The sequence below is a fragment of the Macrobrachium nipponense genome, chromosome 6 (genome assembly GCF_015104395.2).
Source record: "Macrobrachium nipponense isolate FS-2020 chromosome 6, ASM1510439v2, whole genome shotgun sequence".
NCBI classification, from domain to species: Eukaryota; Metazoa; Arthropoda; class Malacostraca; order Decapoda; family Palaemonidae; genus Macrobrachium; species Macrobrachium nipponense.
Window position 1 is genome coordinate 76652594 of NC_061108.1, and position 14935 is coordinate 76667528.

At 37.5% G+C, this 14935-nt stretch overlaps 1 protein-coding gene across 4 annotated transcripts in view; it reads left to right on the forward strand.

Moving 5' to 3' along the window:
- Positions 1 to 14935, forward strand: part of LOC135216354 (phenylalanine--tRNA ligase, mitochondrial-like) — a 292985-nt gene that overhangs the window by 73359 nt on the left and 204691 nt on the right. For all 4 annotated transcript variants that reach the window (XM_064251594.1, XM_064251591.1, XM_064251592.1 and 1 more), the window contains 2 exons: positions 953 to 1084; positions 13778 to 13937. In XM_064251594.1, coding sequence (XP_064107664.1) covers positions 953 to 1084; positions 13778 to 13937 — 292 coding nt within the window. The remainder of the gene's footprint in view (positions 1 to 952; positions 1085 to 13777; positions 13938 to 14935) is intronic.

A 14935-nucleotide genomic window follows, 5' to 3' on the forward strand; every position in this document is an offset into this window, starting at 1 on the left:
GTTTAACAAATGGAAGACTATTGGAGAGGAGAAAACTGAAAATCAGCATAAGCAAAAGTAAGTCTACAGTGACCAGAAAGGATGAAAAGAAAATGTCTTGTAAAAAAATAGCCAATGCTGGATGCTTTGGAGGTATGAATGAAATGTAATACTAGATGATGTCACAAGAGTAGCTCAGTCAGTAAAATAAAATAAGACTAGGCTTCACAAAGAACAGAATGAAGGTATATACAGGCAGTCCCCGGTTTTTATGGATGGGTTCCGTTCCAACAGTTTGATGATAAGCGGAAATCAATGATAACCGAAAATTGGTGATTTATGGGGCTTATCTGCGCCAATAACTGGTTAATGGCTCCTCTTTTAGGTATATATTGGCACCAATCAATACTCTATTATCGGTGCTGATAACTGGAAATTAGCCCATTTCGGTGCTAGACAAGCCTCATAAAACCATATCACCGATAGATAACCAAGGCCACCAATAACCAGGGACTGCCTTATCTACTACATATGTATAAAACATGGTTTTATTTTGTTGTCCAAAGTCCTGAATTAAAACTTTGAATAGTTGTTTATAGTATCTTTTTGACATAAAAATGTGGGGATTGTGTAGTTACAGGTGAGATGTAACTCCCATTTCTGAATGCTTAAACCACTGGTTTATGAGGCTTAATTTAATATGAGAAATACATACACTTATTTTTAGTATTAAAGTGTGTGTATGCTGGTGATGGCAGGGATAAGTCTTGGGATCCTGAAAAGTTTTTGAACCACTCTCATAGATTAAGACCTGGACCAGATATGTAGTACTGATTTTGGCTTGAATTGCTGAAGATAGGAAGTACAGAAATCTCAGTTTTTCAGTACTCCCTAGTACTACCACAAAGTTAAAACTTGTAAAAATTTCAATGAAAATTAAATTTGATTTTATTTATATCATGTTTATTTGCAGTGTGAAATGATAAAAATGGGATTTGACAACTTCCTTGTGGTTGGTGATGTGTTCAGGCGTGATGAGATTGATTCCTCACACTATCCTGTTTTTCATCAGATGGAAGGAGTTAGATTATGTGATGTCAAAGAGGTAAGTTATTCCTTTGCATAAACAGCATGACAGATACTGTATATGTGTACATTGGTCCCCCCGTATTCGCATGAGATGCATACCAGACACTCCCCCCCCGTGAATAGTTGGAACCCCCTATAAAAATGCTAAAAACAGCCTATTTTGTTCATTAAAACTCAAGAAAAACCCACTAAACATTTTTATACATGGTTTTTTTAATAGTTTTATCACAAAAAGTGCATTTTATAATGAAATTGATAAAAAAACCAGGAATTTGTGGATATTTTTCATAGGAAATTACTGCGAATGTGCGAATTTTCCACGAATAATGGGGGGAAACGTTCTTGAGAGAAATCCGCGAATGTGAGAGTCCGCGAATCCGGAGAATGCAAATACGGGGGGTCCACTGTATATATATATATATGTGTGTGTGTATATATATATATATGTGTGTGTGTGTATATATATATATATATATATATATATATATATATATATATATATATATATATATATATATATATATATAGATAGATATATAAAGGTTTATTTGCCACGAAGGAAAAAAATTAAAAAACGAGTTGGCCGAGTACTCGGCCAACTCGTTTTTTCATTTTTTTCCTTCGTGGCAAATAAACCTTTATTTATATATAGCATCACGTTTTATATACTTCGTGATCAAGTTATTCATATATATATAATATATATATATATATATATATATAATATATATATATATATATATATATATATATATATATATATATATATATATATAGTGGTCCCCTATATTCGCGAGGGATGCATACCAGACCCCCCCATGAATAGTAAGAACCCGCAAATGTTTGGAACCCCTATTAAAATGCTAAAAACAGCCTATTTTGTTAGTTAAAACTCAAGAAAAACCACTAAAAATGTTCATACTTGGTTTTTTTAATAGTTTTATCACAAAAAGTGCATTTTATGATGAAATTGATAAAAAAACCAGGAACTACTGGATATTTCTTATAGAAAAATACCGCGAATGCGTGAATTTTCTGCTAATAATGTGGGGAAACGTTCCCGAGAGAAATCCACGAATGTGTGAGTCCGCGAATCCGGAGAACGTGAATAGAGGGGCCCCACTGTATATATAATGTATCAGTCTTGGATGTCTTAGTATTGAGTTTGAACTGTACCACACCCTACATGTTTAGAATTATATGAAGAATTTAGTTGTGAACACATACTTGAAACTATTATAGTAATTATATTTACAGTGAACCTCTCTAAAAATGCTTATAACTGTTTGTCTTGAAAGTTCAAATACCAAATGTATACCTTTTGATATTGTAAGGAGTTATTCTCTCTCTCTCTCTAAAGTCCAGCAAAATACGAGTAGGGATACTAGAGTATTTTGCTCAACATGTCTCTCATGGATAGACAATGTTATTAAATCAAGACTTAATGTGCAAATAGTAGAGGATGAAGAAGACGAGGAAGAGGAAGAAGAGGAAAACAGAAAAGAAGAAAACAAAACTTGAATGACAGAAAAAATAATGAAAACAAAGAGCAGGACAAGAGTATGGATGCAGAGATACTCATAGATACTACATATGAGGCAGTCAAGCAGCATACATACAAAGAAATAAGTTAAAATATGACAACACAAAATAAAATCCCGAAGCAGCTTTACCCAGATCTGCATGCTGATGGGAAAGAGCAAGAAAACATAGAAAAGAAAGACAAAGTCTGCACCCTTTTGAAAAGAGGGAATTGCAGATTCGGTGAAAGATGTTACTACAAACATCCCAAGGTATGTCACAATTATGAAATCTATGGTAAATGCGCATACCTAGATGGCTATGAGGATGAATGCGAGATCTACATCCAAAATTATGCAAAAACCTAAAAGAAGGAAAAGGATGTAAGTTTAAAAAAAAATGTAAAATATGCACCCAGTAGTCATGAATCAAAATCAAATAAATAATCAATTAAATAATAAAATCTAAAATAGAAAAGAAAGAAGTAAATAAAGGAACAAAGACCATGAGGTGAAGGAAAAAACCACCCATCACCACAATATGGAGTGTCAGCAAAGAATTTGCAAGCATCAGCTCCAAGATACAGTGCAAGAGAAAAGTACTGTATATACGATGCTAGGGTATAGTGCAGATACGGAGAAAATTGCAGATTTATACACAAAATGAATAATTATGATGAAGGAAGATCAAATATACGTATTGGAAAAGTTGGATTTTTTTAATGTCAGAATTTCTGGAAATGAATAAAAGATCAACATACCAGAACAAGAAAGAGACATGGGAAAATCCTTATTATTACCTATATTAAATGAAGGAGATAACACGCAAACCATCATAGTGATGAATGCGCAGAGTTTAGTTACGAGTAACTCAAAAATAAATATAGAGTTCTTAGTAGAACTAACCCAAATAGAAAAGAAAATAGATATAATAAATAGAAGTGAAACCTGGTATTCCCAAGAGACTGGTAATGATGATCAAATAAAAGGGTTCCAAACTTATAGATCAGATAGAAAAAATAGGAATCAAGGGGGAACCACAATATATGGGAAATACAAAAAACAAGGTAAAATATATGAGAAATATAGTAACTCAGAATGTGAACTAATAGCGGTAGAATTTGAATCTGAAAAATTAATGAACATAGTAATGTATAGACCCCCTAATACTAAAGAGTTTGACACAATAGAAAAATTGGATGATATAAGTAGAAATCACAAGGACTGGACTATTCTCCTATCCGGAGACTTTAACTTTTCTTTCGTAGATTGGAAAGAACGAATAGGAGATTGTGGTTGTATTTATACATATTAAAAGAGAGTACTAGTAGTGCAGAAGATAAGGGGCAATTCAAAAAGCTATTAGATATGCTACTAGAATGCAACATTCAACAAATAATTCACCTGCCAACACGAAAGGAAAATACTTTAGACCTAGTATTTGTAAACAAGGTGAATTATGTTAAAGAAATAATAGTTTATAATGCGAGTATTTCAGACCATAATGTCATAGAATTAACAGTCCATTCTAAAGCAAGTGAAAACAGAGATACACAAGAGAGGAATAAGTGGGAAGGATATGGAAAATACAATTTCTACAGTAAAAATATAAAGTGGTCAGAAATAAATGAAGAATTAAACAAAAATTGGGATAACATATTCGTAAGTGATGATATATGTACAGGTAAATACAGATATATTGTATAAAATATTAGAGAAAATAGTGGATAAATATATACCGAAGAAGAAAAGTAAACATCAGTCATGCATACCAAGAGACAGAGGGATCTTGTTCCAGAAAAGGGATTTTGACGAAGGAAAAATCTATTTCTGGGCAAGGGTCCGTGTCGCTTCGTGAAATAATCCCTTAAGTTCATTATTTCTAGGTAAATGATACTAACATTACCAGAGAAAAAACAAAAATAGGTGGATGTCAGAATAACTGACTCGCTCACCCTAAATAAAAAGAGGGTGTCGGTATGGTACTGGGGCGAGTGAGACCACTACCACGGACCTCTTGCAATTTAGAATTCTCCTACATCAAAATCCCCCTCCCTGAGAGAGCTGATACACAGCCAGCGCCAGCAACTACTACTACACATCCTCCCACGCCGACCGCAGCGCCTCTCGTGGCCATCCTTTACGTTAGCGCCCTTCCACACGCATGTGTTTTTTCTTTGCTCTGTGTTTTGTGTGCTATTTGGATTTATTTCTTCAGCATGGAGTTCCAAGCTATCGCCGCAGCTAAGTTAAGTATTGCCGAAAGGTTACATGTATTTTTAGCCAGTCAGGATCCGTTTTAACCGTTTTTTAGGTTCAATAACGGCCTTCCTTGTCTGGCGCCAGGCTCGCCATACCGGCTCGCCTCGTGTTTTCGTACTATTCGGAAATCCTTTGCCTCATGTCTTAGATCAGTGTTCATGCATGCATGTACCTTTGTCTAGGTCTGTTAGGCACGTGGGTTTTTATACAATATTTTAGATTACCCACTGATCTTTAGTCCAGCCATCCTGGCCGTCGCCCTTCGTTTTACGTATCGGCAAAGACCAGCTACCGAGTTGTTAGTCCGTCTTCCTTCGGGGAGGCTAGCCTAACTTCTCCTGGACGACCCCTCTATTTCTCTCACTCGTGATTTCCTTCCTTTCATTTTTATTACGATGTATTTATTATGGGTTGTATGTCTGAGGCGGTTGGTTACAGCCTAGGCTATGCCTTGTATGTCTCGTTCGCCTCGTGGTCCACCTACGATCGCGAAGGGCCAGCTGATCGCCTCAGCCCTTCACTCGGGACCCCCCCCCTTCTCTCTTCCCTCCCCACGTGGGAGGGAGATGGTCCTCGCTTGCTCACGGTCGCTATGGCAACCATCTGAGCACCCCTCCCCTTCTCCTCCCTTCCCAGGGAGGATACGGGAGTCTCGGACTAAAGGGGGTTCTGAGTTGGGCTGGTTCCATTTTCTTTGAGTTCGGGGGGGTTCCTCGTGTGTTCAGGTTGGGTTGGCCACCCCGCCAGCTCGCATCGGGTCCTCCGCGGTGCTCTCCGTATAGCTCTCCTCTACCCTCCCCACCGTTACAGCGGACCGCTGGCTCCACCAGCTCCTTGGGGGTGGTAACGGAGCAGCCTTAACATACTTCTCTCTTTTGTCTCTTTCGCTTGTCTGGCGGAGCACCCGCTCACCATCCGGGTTCTCCGCTGGCTGGCGGAAGAGTTGTACGGCAGAACTACACACCGCTTACCTTATTTATCAATTTATTTTATTTTATGTTATGTTAAGTTTTTATGGATATCTTCTCATGTTCTCCGGTGTGATCGTACCCTCACCTTGGTGTACTATCTGTGTCTGAGCAGGTATCTGGTTTGACGGAAATCTTCGCTCCGGTGTACTGGAGTTTTCAGACCAGTTTACCATATCCTATGGAAATTTCTCACGGAGTACAGGAGAGGATTATGTCCAAAAATATTTTCACTCCGGCATGCAGCGGAGCTTCATATCACTTAACAGGTTAGCCCTGTTAGTAACTGCTGATACTTATGTATCTGTTTACTTACAGGCTACGAACTGTCAGGAAGCAGGATGCAACGCCATCCTGCAGGACCCTTGTGGTCATGAGGTCTGCCGGACCCACGCTCCCTGCGCCGTCCGCCACAACGATCTGATTGTGTGGCATCACGAAGCCTGCTCCATCTGTTATGATCTGGTGGAACAGTTTTCTGCCGGAGTAAGTATGCACTGGCGTAAGGTTTTGTTTCTGTTCTTGATATATATTGCAGATAGCCTGTGCCAAGTATATAAGTGTGACATAGTCATAAGTGTTAATGATATATCTTCGGGGTTTCATTGTAAGGATTACAATGACCCTTTATTTCAGGCTGCCGCCGTGAAGGACGCCGCGTTGGCTACCCTGAAAGCCTGGGTAGGAGGCTTTGGTAAGAACGTATCCAAGGGGCAGCCATACGTTTTAGACAAGAGTATGGCTGTTCGCATCTTCCCAGGCAGCAAGTCGACCGGGTACGTCGACCCTACAGCGGCAGCTCCGTGTATCGCTGCCATCCAGCAACAGGTGGCGCAGGCTATGGCGGAGGAGGGAGCCCCGGGGATCGCCGAGGATGTTGTGACACTGGACCTCAATGTTGAACCCATGACGGTAGGGGAAGGTGAGTTGTTGGTAGAGGTAGGTTTGTTGGGCGCTCAAGGGCTTCCCTTGGGTGCATCTGGATCTTCGTCACCTCTTCCTTCTTCCTCCTCTTTTCAAGGATTTACAGAGTCGGATATTCTGGCCAGGTCGTCGTCAGCTTCAGTTGTCCCTAAAGTTAAAGGAAAACGGGAGCAGAAGACCCTTGAGAGGACGTCTTCTAAGAAGACTTCGTCCTCATCTACTCATAAGTCTCCGGCTCACCATCTCGGAGCAGAGAAATCGAAGTCATCTTCGACTTCACACTCCAAAGGGTCAAGAGGCAAGTCCTCTAAGGAGAAGGCCCGGACTCCCTCTGAGCCGGTACCTTCGACGTCCACCGGAGCACATCCGAAGACCCCTGCTTCGACCGGGGACTCTGGTCCCTTCGATCCTGAAACCTTTACTGCAACAGGTGGGCAACATGGTAGGAGCCATGATGAACGACAGGCTAGATCAGATGCATGCTCGGATCTCCACCTCGTTTGCAGAATCCGGTCAGTCGATCCAAAATATATCGGAGCAACTGACAAACCAGGAAAACTTGCTGGCGGGCCTTAGGGATAATCCCCCAGCAGGTCTTCCTCTGGCAACCGCCGAAATGACTCCGATGCCAGACTATAATACTCTCCCCGCCTTTACTATGAGCAATCCTTGGAGGGTCGCAGCCTTTGCACCCTTCAAGGATGGAATGATTTCCATTCCGGACTGTGGAACTCGTCGTATTGAGGACTTCGAGTTCCACCCCGCCAATCTTCAACTACCTTTCATGGGTTACGCCAGGTTGACGGAGTCAGCTCTAAGGAGAGAGGATAAGATTCCGAAAGAGACTGTAATATACAGTCGGGAACAAGCCCAGAGAGAATGGGTTCGATGCCTTGAAGAATGGGACTGCGTGAATATCAAACTTCAGGCTTTCAAAAGCCCATTCACCATCTTTTCTGTGTGTCGGAGGAGGAGACACCACTCCCCTTTACCACAAAGTTGGCAGAAGTGACGATCCAGGCCGCTAAGAAAGACGAGCCTCTTCCCTAGCTGAGAGAGTCGGATCCAACATCTCCGCTCTTCCCAGGCTCTGAGGATCTCTGGGCTGATCTTCCAGCTTCCTTCACAAACCGGACTGCGCTATAGAGCAGTTCGGGGAGAGACTCCCAAGGCTACCGGATAACCTGATCCAAGCGGAGTTCGACGCTAGGACCAGGCTAGGGAGGACACTGAACGCCTTGGTGATGACAGAGGTTGCCGCCATCACCTATGGTACGGAGCCTCTGTTTAAACTTTTGGCAAAGGCTCAAACACAGACCGTACAGTCTGATCTGTACGACTTTGTCGTAGCTAGGCGTAACTGCAGGAAGCATGTCCTGCAGGAAGCCACTATTCGGCATGAGACGAACAAACTGCTCTCGTCTTCTATCTGGGGAGCTGACCTCTTTCCCGAATCGGCGGTAAACGAGGTTCACCACGAAGCGACCAGGTTCAATCAGAGCCTTAGGGTCCGCTGGGGACTTGCTGGTAAGAGGAAGCCAGAAAGTACCCCCTCAGCTTCCAAGAAATCAAAGAAGCCTAGAAAGTTTACTCCTTACCAGGCTCCAAAAACAGCAGTTCAGAAAGTGGAAAAAAAGTCTTGCAAAAGAAAAGAATGCATGGAAAGTGATCGAACTAAAAAGTAAGATAGAAAATGCAGAACAAAAGATTATACAATCAAAAGCAAATGAAAAATGGGACTCGAAAGAAAAAAAACCCAAGTAAATATCAAGCAAAACCCCAAACTTTTGTACTCATATGCGAAAAAGATGAATAAAAGAAGAATAGATATAGGCCTTCTAAGAATTAAAGGGAGATTAACGAATGAAAAAAAGGAAATATGCAACATATTGGCAGAAAGATATAAGAGAGAATTTACCCCTAGAATTGATAATGAAGATAATGATACAGGAATAAGGGATGAAAATAGTTAATATTTATCAGACATAGATATTAATGAAGCCAATATTGTGCAGGCTATTAACCCTTAAACGCCTATTAGACATATTTTATGTCGACAAAAATTGTCTGTCGGGTGCTTATTGGACTTAAAATACGTCGACGCTAACAAGTTTTTTTAAATATTTGCGGAAAAATAGTTATAGGTCTACTTGGCAAAAAAAATTTTGAGGGATGCTGGAGCTCACGGAACCAGCTGTTGTTTTGTTTACAAGCGTTACCCAGGTGCGCATGCGCGAATTTCTTTATTCTCACACTAAAAAGCATCAGCGACACATCTCAGAAATTATTTCGTCACTTTGTTGTAATTTTTGCACCATTTTGTATTAGCCGTTACATAGAGTTTTATATATGAAAATGTGTGCAATTTCATGTAGAATACAACAAAAAACAACCCATGGTTGTAGCTTTTATCAGTTTTGAAATATTTTTTGTATAAATCATAAGTGCCAAATATTCAACCTTTGATCAACTTTGACTCAACCGAAATGGTCGAAAAACGCAATTATAAGCTAAAACTCTTACATTCTAGTAATAGTCAATCATTTCCCTTCATTTTGCAACAAATTGGAAGTCTCTAGCATGATATTTTGATTTATGGTGAATTTTTGAAAAAAACATTTTCCTCATGTCCGCGCGGTAACTGCTGGAAAAAATAAGAAATTCTTTCGTCAGATTGTCGTAATGTTTGCACCATTTTAAATTAGCCGTTACATGGAGCACTATATATGAAAATGTGTGCAATTTCATGTAGAATACAACGAAAAACAACTCATGGTTGTAGCTTTTATCAGTTTTGAAATATTTTCAAATAAATAACGATAAGTGCCAAAATTTCAACCTTCGGTCAACTTTGATTCTACCGAAATGGTCGAAAAATGCAATTGTAAGCTAAAACTCTTATATTCTAGTAATATTCAAGCATTTACCTTCATTTTGCAACAAATTGGAAGTCTCTAGCACAATATTTTGATTTATGGTGAATTTTTGAAAAAAAACTTTTTCCTTACGTCCGCGTGGTAACTCTGCCGAAAAAATCAGAAATTCTTTCGTCCAATTGTCGTAATGTTTGCACCGTTTTATATTATCCGTTACATAAAATTTTGCATATGAAAATGTGTGTAATTTCATGTAGAATACAACCAAAAACAACCCATGATTGTAGCTTTTATTAGTTTTGAAATATTTTCATATAAATCATAATGTGTCAAAATTTCAACCTTCGGTCAACTTTGACTCGAGCGAAATGGTTGAAAAACGCAATTGTGAACTAAAACTCTTACATTCTAGTAATATTCAATCATTTACCTTCATTATGCAACAAATTAAAAGTCTCTAGCACAATATTTCGATTTATGGTGAAATTTTGAAAAAAACTTTTTCCTTATGTCCGCGAGGTAACTGCCGAAAAAATCAGAAATTATTTTGTCTGATTGTCGTAATGTTTGCACCGTTTTATATTATCCGTTACATAAAGTTTTATATATGAAAATGTGCGCAATTTTATGTAGAATACAACGGAAAACAACCCATGGTTGTAGCTTTTATTAGTTTTGAAATATTTTCATATAAATCATTTTCAGTGCCAAAATTTCAACCTTCGGTCAACTTTGACTCGACCGAAATGGTCGAAAAACGCAATTGTAAGCTAAAACTCTTACACTCTAGTAATAGGTAATCATTTACCTTCATTTTGCGACAAATTGGAAGTCTCTAGCACAATATTTCGATTTATGGTGAATTTTTGAAAACAAACTTTTTCCTTACGTCCGCGTGGTAACTCTGCCGAAAAAATCAGAAATTCTTTCGTCCAATTGTCGTAATGTTTGCAACGTTTTATATTATCCGTTACATAAAGTTTTATATATGAAAATTTGCGCAATTTTATGTAGAATACAATGGAAAACAACCCATGGTTGTAGCTTTTATCAGTTTTGAAATATTTTCATATAAATCATGATCAGTGCCAAAATTTCAACCTTCGGTCAACTTTGACTCAGCCGAAATGGTCAAAAAGCGCAATTGTAAGCTAAAACTCTTGACATTCTAGCAATACATATTCAATCATTTACCTTCATTTTGCAACAAATTGGAAGTCTCTAGCACAATAGTTCGATTTATGGTTAATTTATGAAAAAAAAATTTTTCCTTACGTCCGTGTGGTAACTCTTCTGAAAAAATCAGAAATTCTTTCATCAGATTGTTGTAATGTTTGCACCGTTTTATATTAGCCGTTACATAAAGTTTAATATATGAAAATGTGCGCAATTTCATGTAGAATACAACAAAAAATAACTCATGGTTTTAGCTTCTATCAGTTTTGATAAAAGCTATAGTATCCATAAAATAAATAGATAAATAGAAAAAATTCAATCATTACCTTAATTTTGCAACAAACTGGAAGTCTCTAGCACAATATTTTGATTTATGGTGAATTTTTGAAAAAACATTTTATGTCCGCACGTTACGAATTCATGCATTATATTGTGATAATATTTTCTCTATGTTGCTTTGATCATTTTACAATTTGTTATATACAAAATTCATCGCAATTTAATGTACAGTACAACGAAAAAATATTAACATTAGCTTTAACTGTTTTGCTCACAGAGCAATTTGTTTACAGTTATGTATGAAATATTTTTTCGTGCTGTCATATATTCCAATATTTATACTATATGATAATGATATTTTTTTCATTTCTGATGGTTGCATACTAAACTTCAGGCAATGACAAAAAAAGGAGCCAAAAATTAACTCTTAATCTTGAAAACTAAGCGTGCTGTGATTTCTTGAAATAAAACTTTTTTTCCGCTTCAGCGCTCACTCCCGAATCTTGCCGGCATGTGGGAGACACTTTCGGAAATACCGGCTTGGCGTTTAAGGGTTAATGAAATTAAAAATGGAGCAGTAGCTGGGCCTGATGGAGTGCCTGCTATTTTGTTAAAGAAAGTAGTTCATTCTATCGCAAAGCCCCTTGCAACATTATTAAGGCAAAGTGTAGATACAGGCAAGATTTATGATGAGCACAAACTACCATATGTTACCCCTACTTTCAAAAGTGGATCAAGACTAGAGGCAAGTAATTATAGGCCTGTGAGTCTAACATCACATATTATGAAAGTGTATGAAAGGGTAATGAAGAAAAATATTATGAAACATTTAATAAAAAATAATTTGTTTAATATAGGACAACATGGTTTTGTACCCGGAAAAAGTACACAAACCCAACTATTAGTGCACCGTGAGAACATATATAAAAATATGAAAAACGGATAAGAAACATGTGGTTTATCTAGACTTTGCAGAAGCTTTTGACAAGGTAGATCATAATATATTAGTGAAGAAAATTAGAAAACATAATATAGTGGACAAAGTAGGAAGATGGATAAAAGAATTTTTACACAACAGAAAACAGATAGTTATTGCAAACGATGAGAAATCGGATGAAGTTAAGGTAATATCCGGTGTGCCACAAGGTACGGTGCTAGCTCATTGCTGTTTGTTATTATGATTGCAGACATAGACAGTAATGTTTAGGACTCGGTAGTGAGTAGTTTTGCCGATGACAGAAGAATAAGTAGAGAAATTACTTGTGATGAAGATAGGAACGTGCTACAAAGAGACCGTAACAAAGTATATGAATGGGCAGAGGTAAATAGGATGGTATTTAACTCTGATAAATTTGAATCAATAAATTATGGAGATAGAGAAGGAAAGCTATATGCGTATAGGGGACCTAATAACGAGACAAGCACAAATAAGGAAGCAGTTAAAGACCTTGGTGTGATGTTGAATAAGAACATGTTATGCAATGATCACAGCAATTATATTGGCAAAATGTAAAGCAAAAATGGGAATATTGTTACGGCACTTCAAAACAAGAAAAGCTGAACACATGATTATGCTTTATAAAACGTATGTTCGTAGTCCACTTGAATATTGCAATATGATATGGTACCTACACTATCAAAAGGATATTGCACAAATAGAGAGTGTACAAAGGTTCTTTACAGCTAGAATAAAAGAAGTTAAGGATCTTGACTACTGGGAAAGACTACAATTTTTAAAATTATATATTCTAGAAAGGAGAAGAGAACGCTACATGATAATTCAGGCATGGAAACAGATAGAAGGAATTGCCGAAAACATCATGGAGCTAAAATTATCAGAAAGAGCAAGCAGAGGTAGATTAATAGTGCCCAAAACTATACCAGGAAAAATAAGGAAAGCACACAGGACATTAATCCACTACGCACCAGCATTGACAATGCAGCATCTATTCAATGCGTTGCCAGCTCATCTGAGGAATATATCAGGAGTGAGCGTAGATGTGTTTAAGAATAAGCTCGACAAATATCTAAACTGCATCCCAGACCATCCAAGATGGGAAGATGCAAAATATACCGGAAGATACATTAGCAACTCTCTGGTAGACATTAGAGGTGCCTCACACTGAGGGACCTGGGGCATCCCGAACAAGATGTAAGGTCTGTAAGGTAAGGTAAGGTCTCTTTCATTATTATTTTTTATGACTCTGAAGTAATTCATAATTTCACTCTTGATGGCTAGACATATGATGTTGCCTATTCAGTGCTCTCTCTCTCTCTCTCTCTCTCTCTCTCTCTCTCTCTCTCTCTCTCTCTCTCTCTCTCTCTCTCTCTCTCTCTCTCTCTCTCTCTCTGTGTTAGTGGCTGTACATACATATATACTTTTAATGGTAAAATGTTTAAGATGACTTTGAAATTATATTAATAATATAATTTCAAAGATTAATACAGTAATAATTTGAATTAGGATGTTATTTAAAGCATACGTTTTGTATTTGAACTTTCAAGATGGCCAGTTATAAGTGTTTTTAGAGGGGGTTCTAATTATACGCAGATTTTACTTATTCGCAGGTGGATCTGGTACTTGTCCCCACAAATAAGGGGGTCCACTGTACCTTAACTTTTTGACACAAATAGCAGTTACTCATGTACATCCCCATGGTTGTACTTAAATTTGGTATTTTATTGTAAAGCTATGTTTTTCCAGGTCTTTGGGATACAGCAGGATATGGAGAAATTCACTTTGTTTAAGAATGGTGAGAGAACAGATAAGAGACAAGGTGTTCATAAGCAAGAAGTTGTAGATATCCTTATAAGCGATCTTAAAGGTTGTTTAGAAGGATTAGCAACAACACTTTTTGGTCAAGGTATGTTGTATTATATAGCATGAAGTCATTAAAATAGTATAGCTTTTCAATCATGATTATCAACCTAACATAAATTTCTAATTCTACTAAAAATATAATGCCTCAGAAAATTAAATGGTGTGACCTTAAACTGGTATGAGGAGGAAAGTATGTGTTCTGATACTGTATAAACTATGAAATCTGAAGAATTGTAAACAGAGAACCTATGATTATAGTGATTGCTTTATCTCTTTGGTAAGTTGGCTTGTTGTAATGTGACATCACACAGAACTCACCACTGAACCTACTGAGCATATTTATTCTATACAGTAATAGTAAAGCTGTTAAGAGATTAACCCTTAAACGCCGAAGCGGTAAAAAAAAAATTGCCTTCCGTGTGCCGGAGGTGTTTCAGAGTGAGCGCGGAAGCGGAAAAAATATTTTCTTCAAAAAATCACAGCGCGCTTAGTTTTCAAGATTAAGAGTTCCTTTTTGGCTCCTTTTTTGTCATTGGCTGAAGTTTAGTATGCAACCATCAGAAATGGAAAAAAAATTATCATTATCATTTACAAATAATGCGATATATGATAGCGCAAAAACAAAATTTCATATATAATTGTATTCAAATCGCGCTGTGCGCAAAACGGTTAAAGGTAACAAGTTACTTTTTTTTTCGTTGTAATGTACACTAAATTGCGATAATTTTGTTATATAACACATTGTAAAACGATAAAAGCAACACAGAGAAAATATTATCACAAAATAATGCATGAATTCGTAACGAGCGGACGTAAACAAATATTTTTTTCAAAAATTCACCATAAATCTAAATATTGTCCTAGAGACTTCCAATTTCTTTCAAAATGAAGACAAATGATTGAATATTACTATACTGTAAGAGTATTAGCTTACAATTGCAGTTTTCAACCATATCTGATGAGTTAAAGTTGACCGAATGTCTAATTTTTTTATATATATATTTTTTATATGCAATTATTTCGGAAATAAGAAAAGCTACA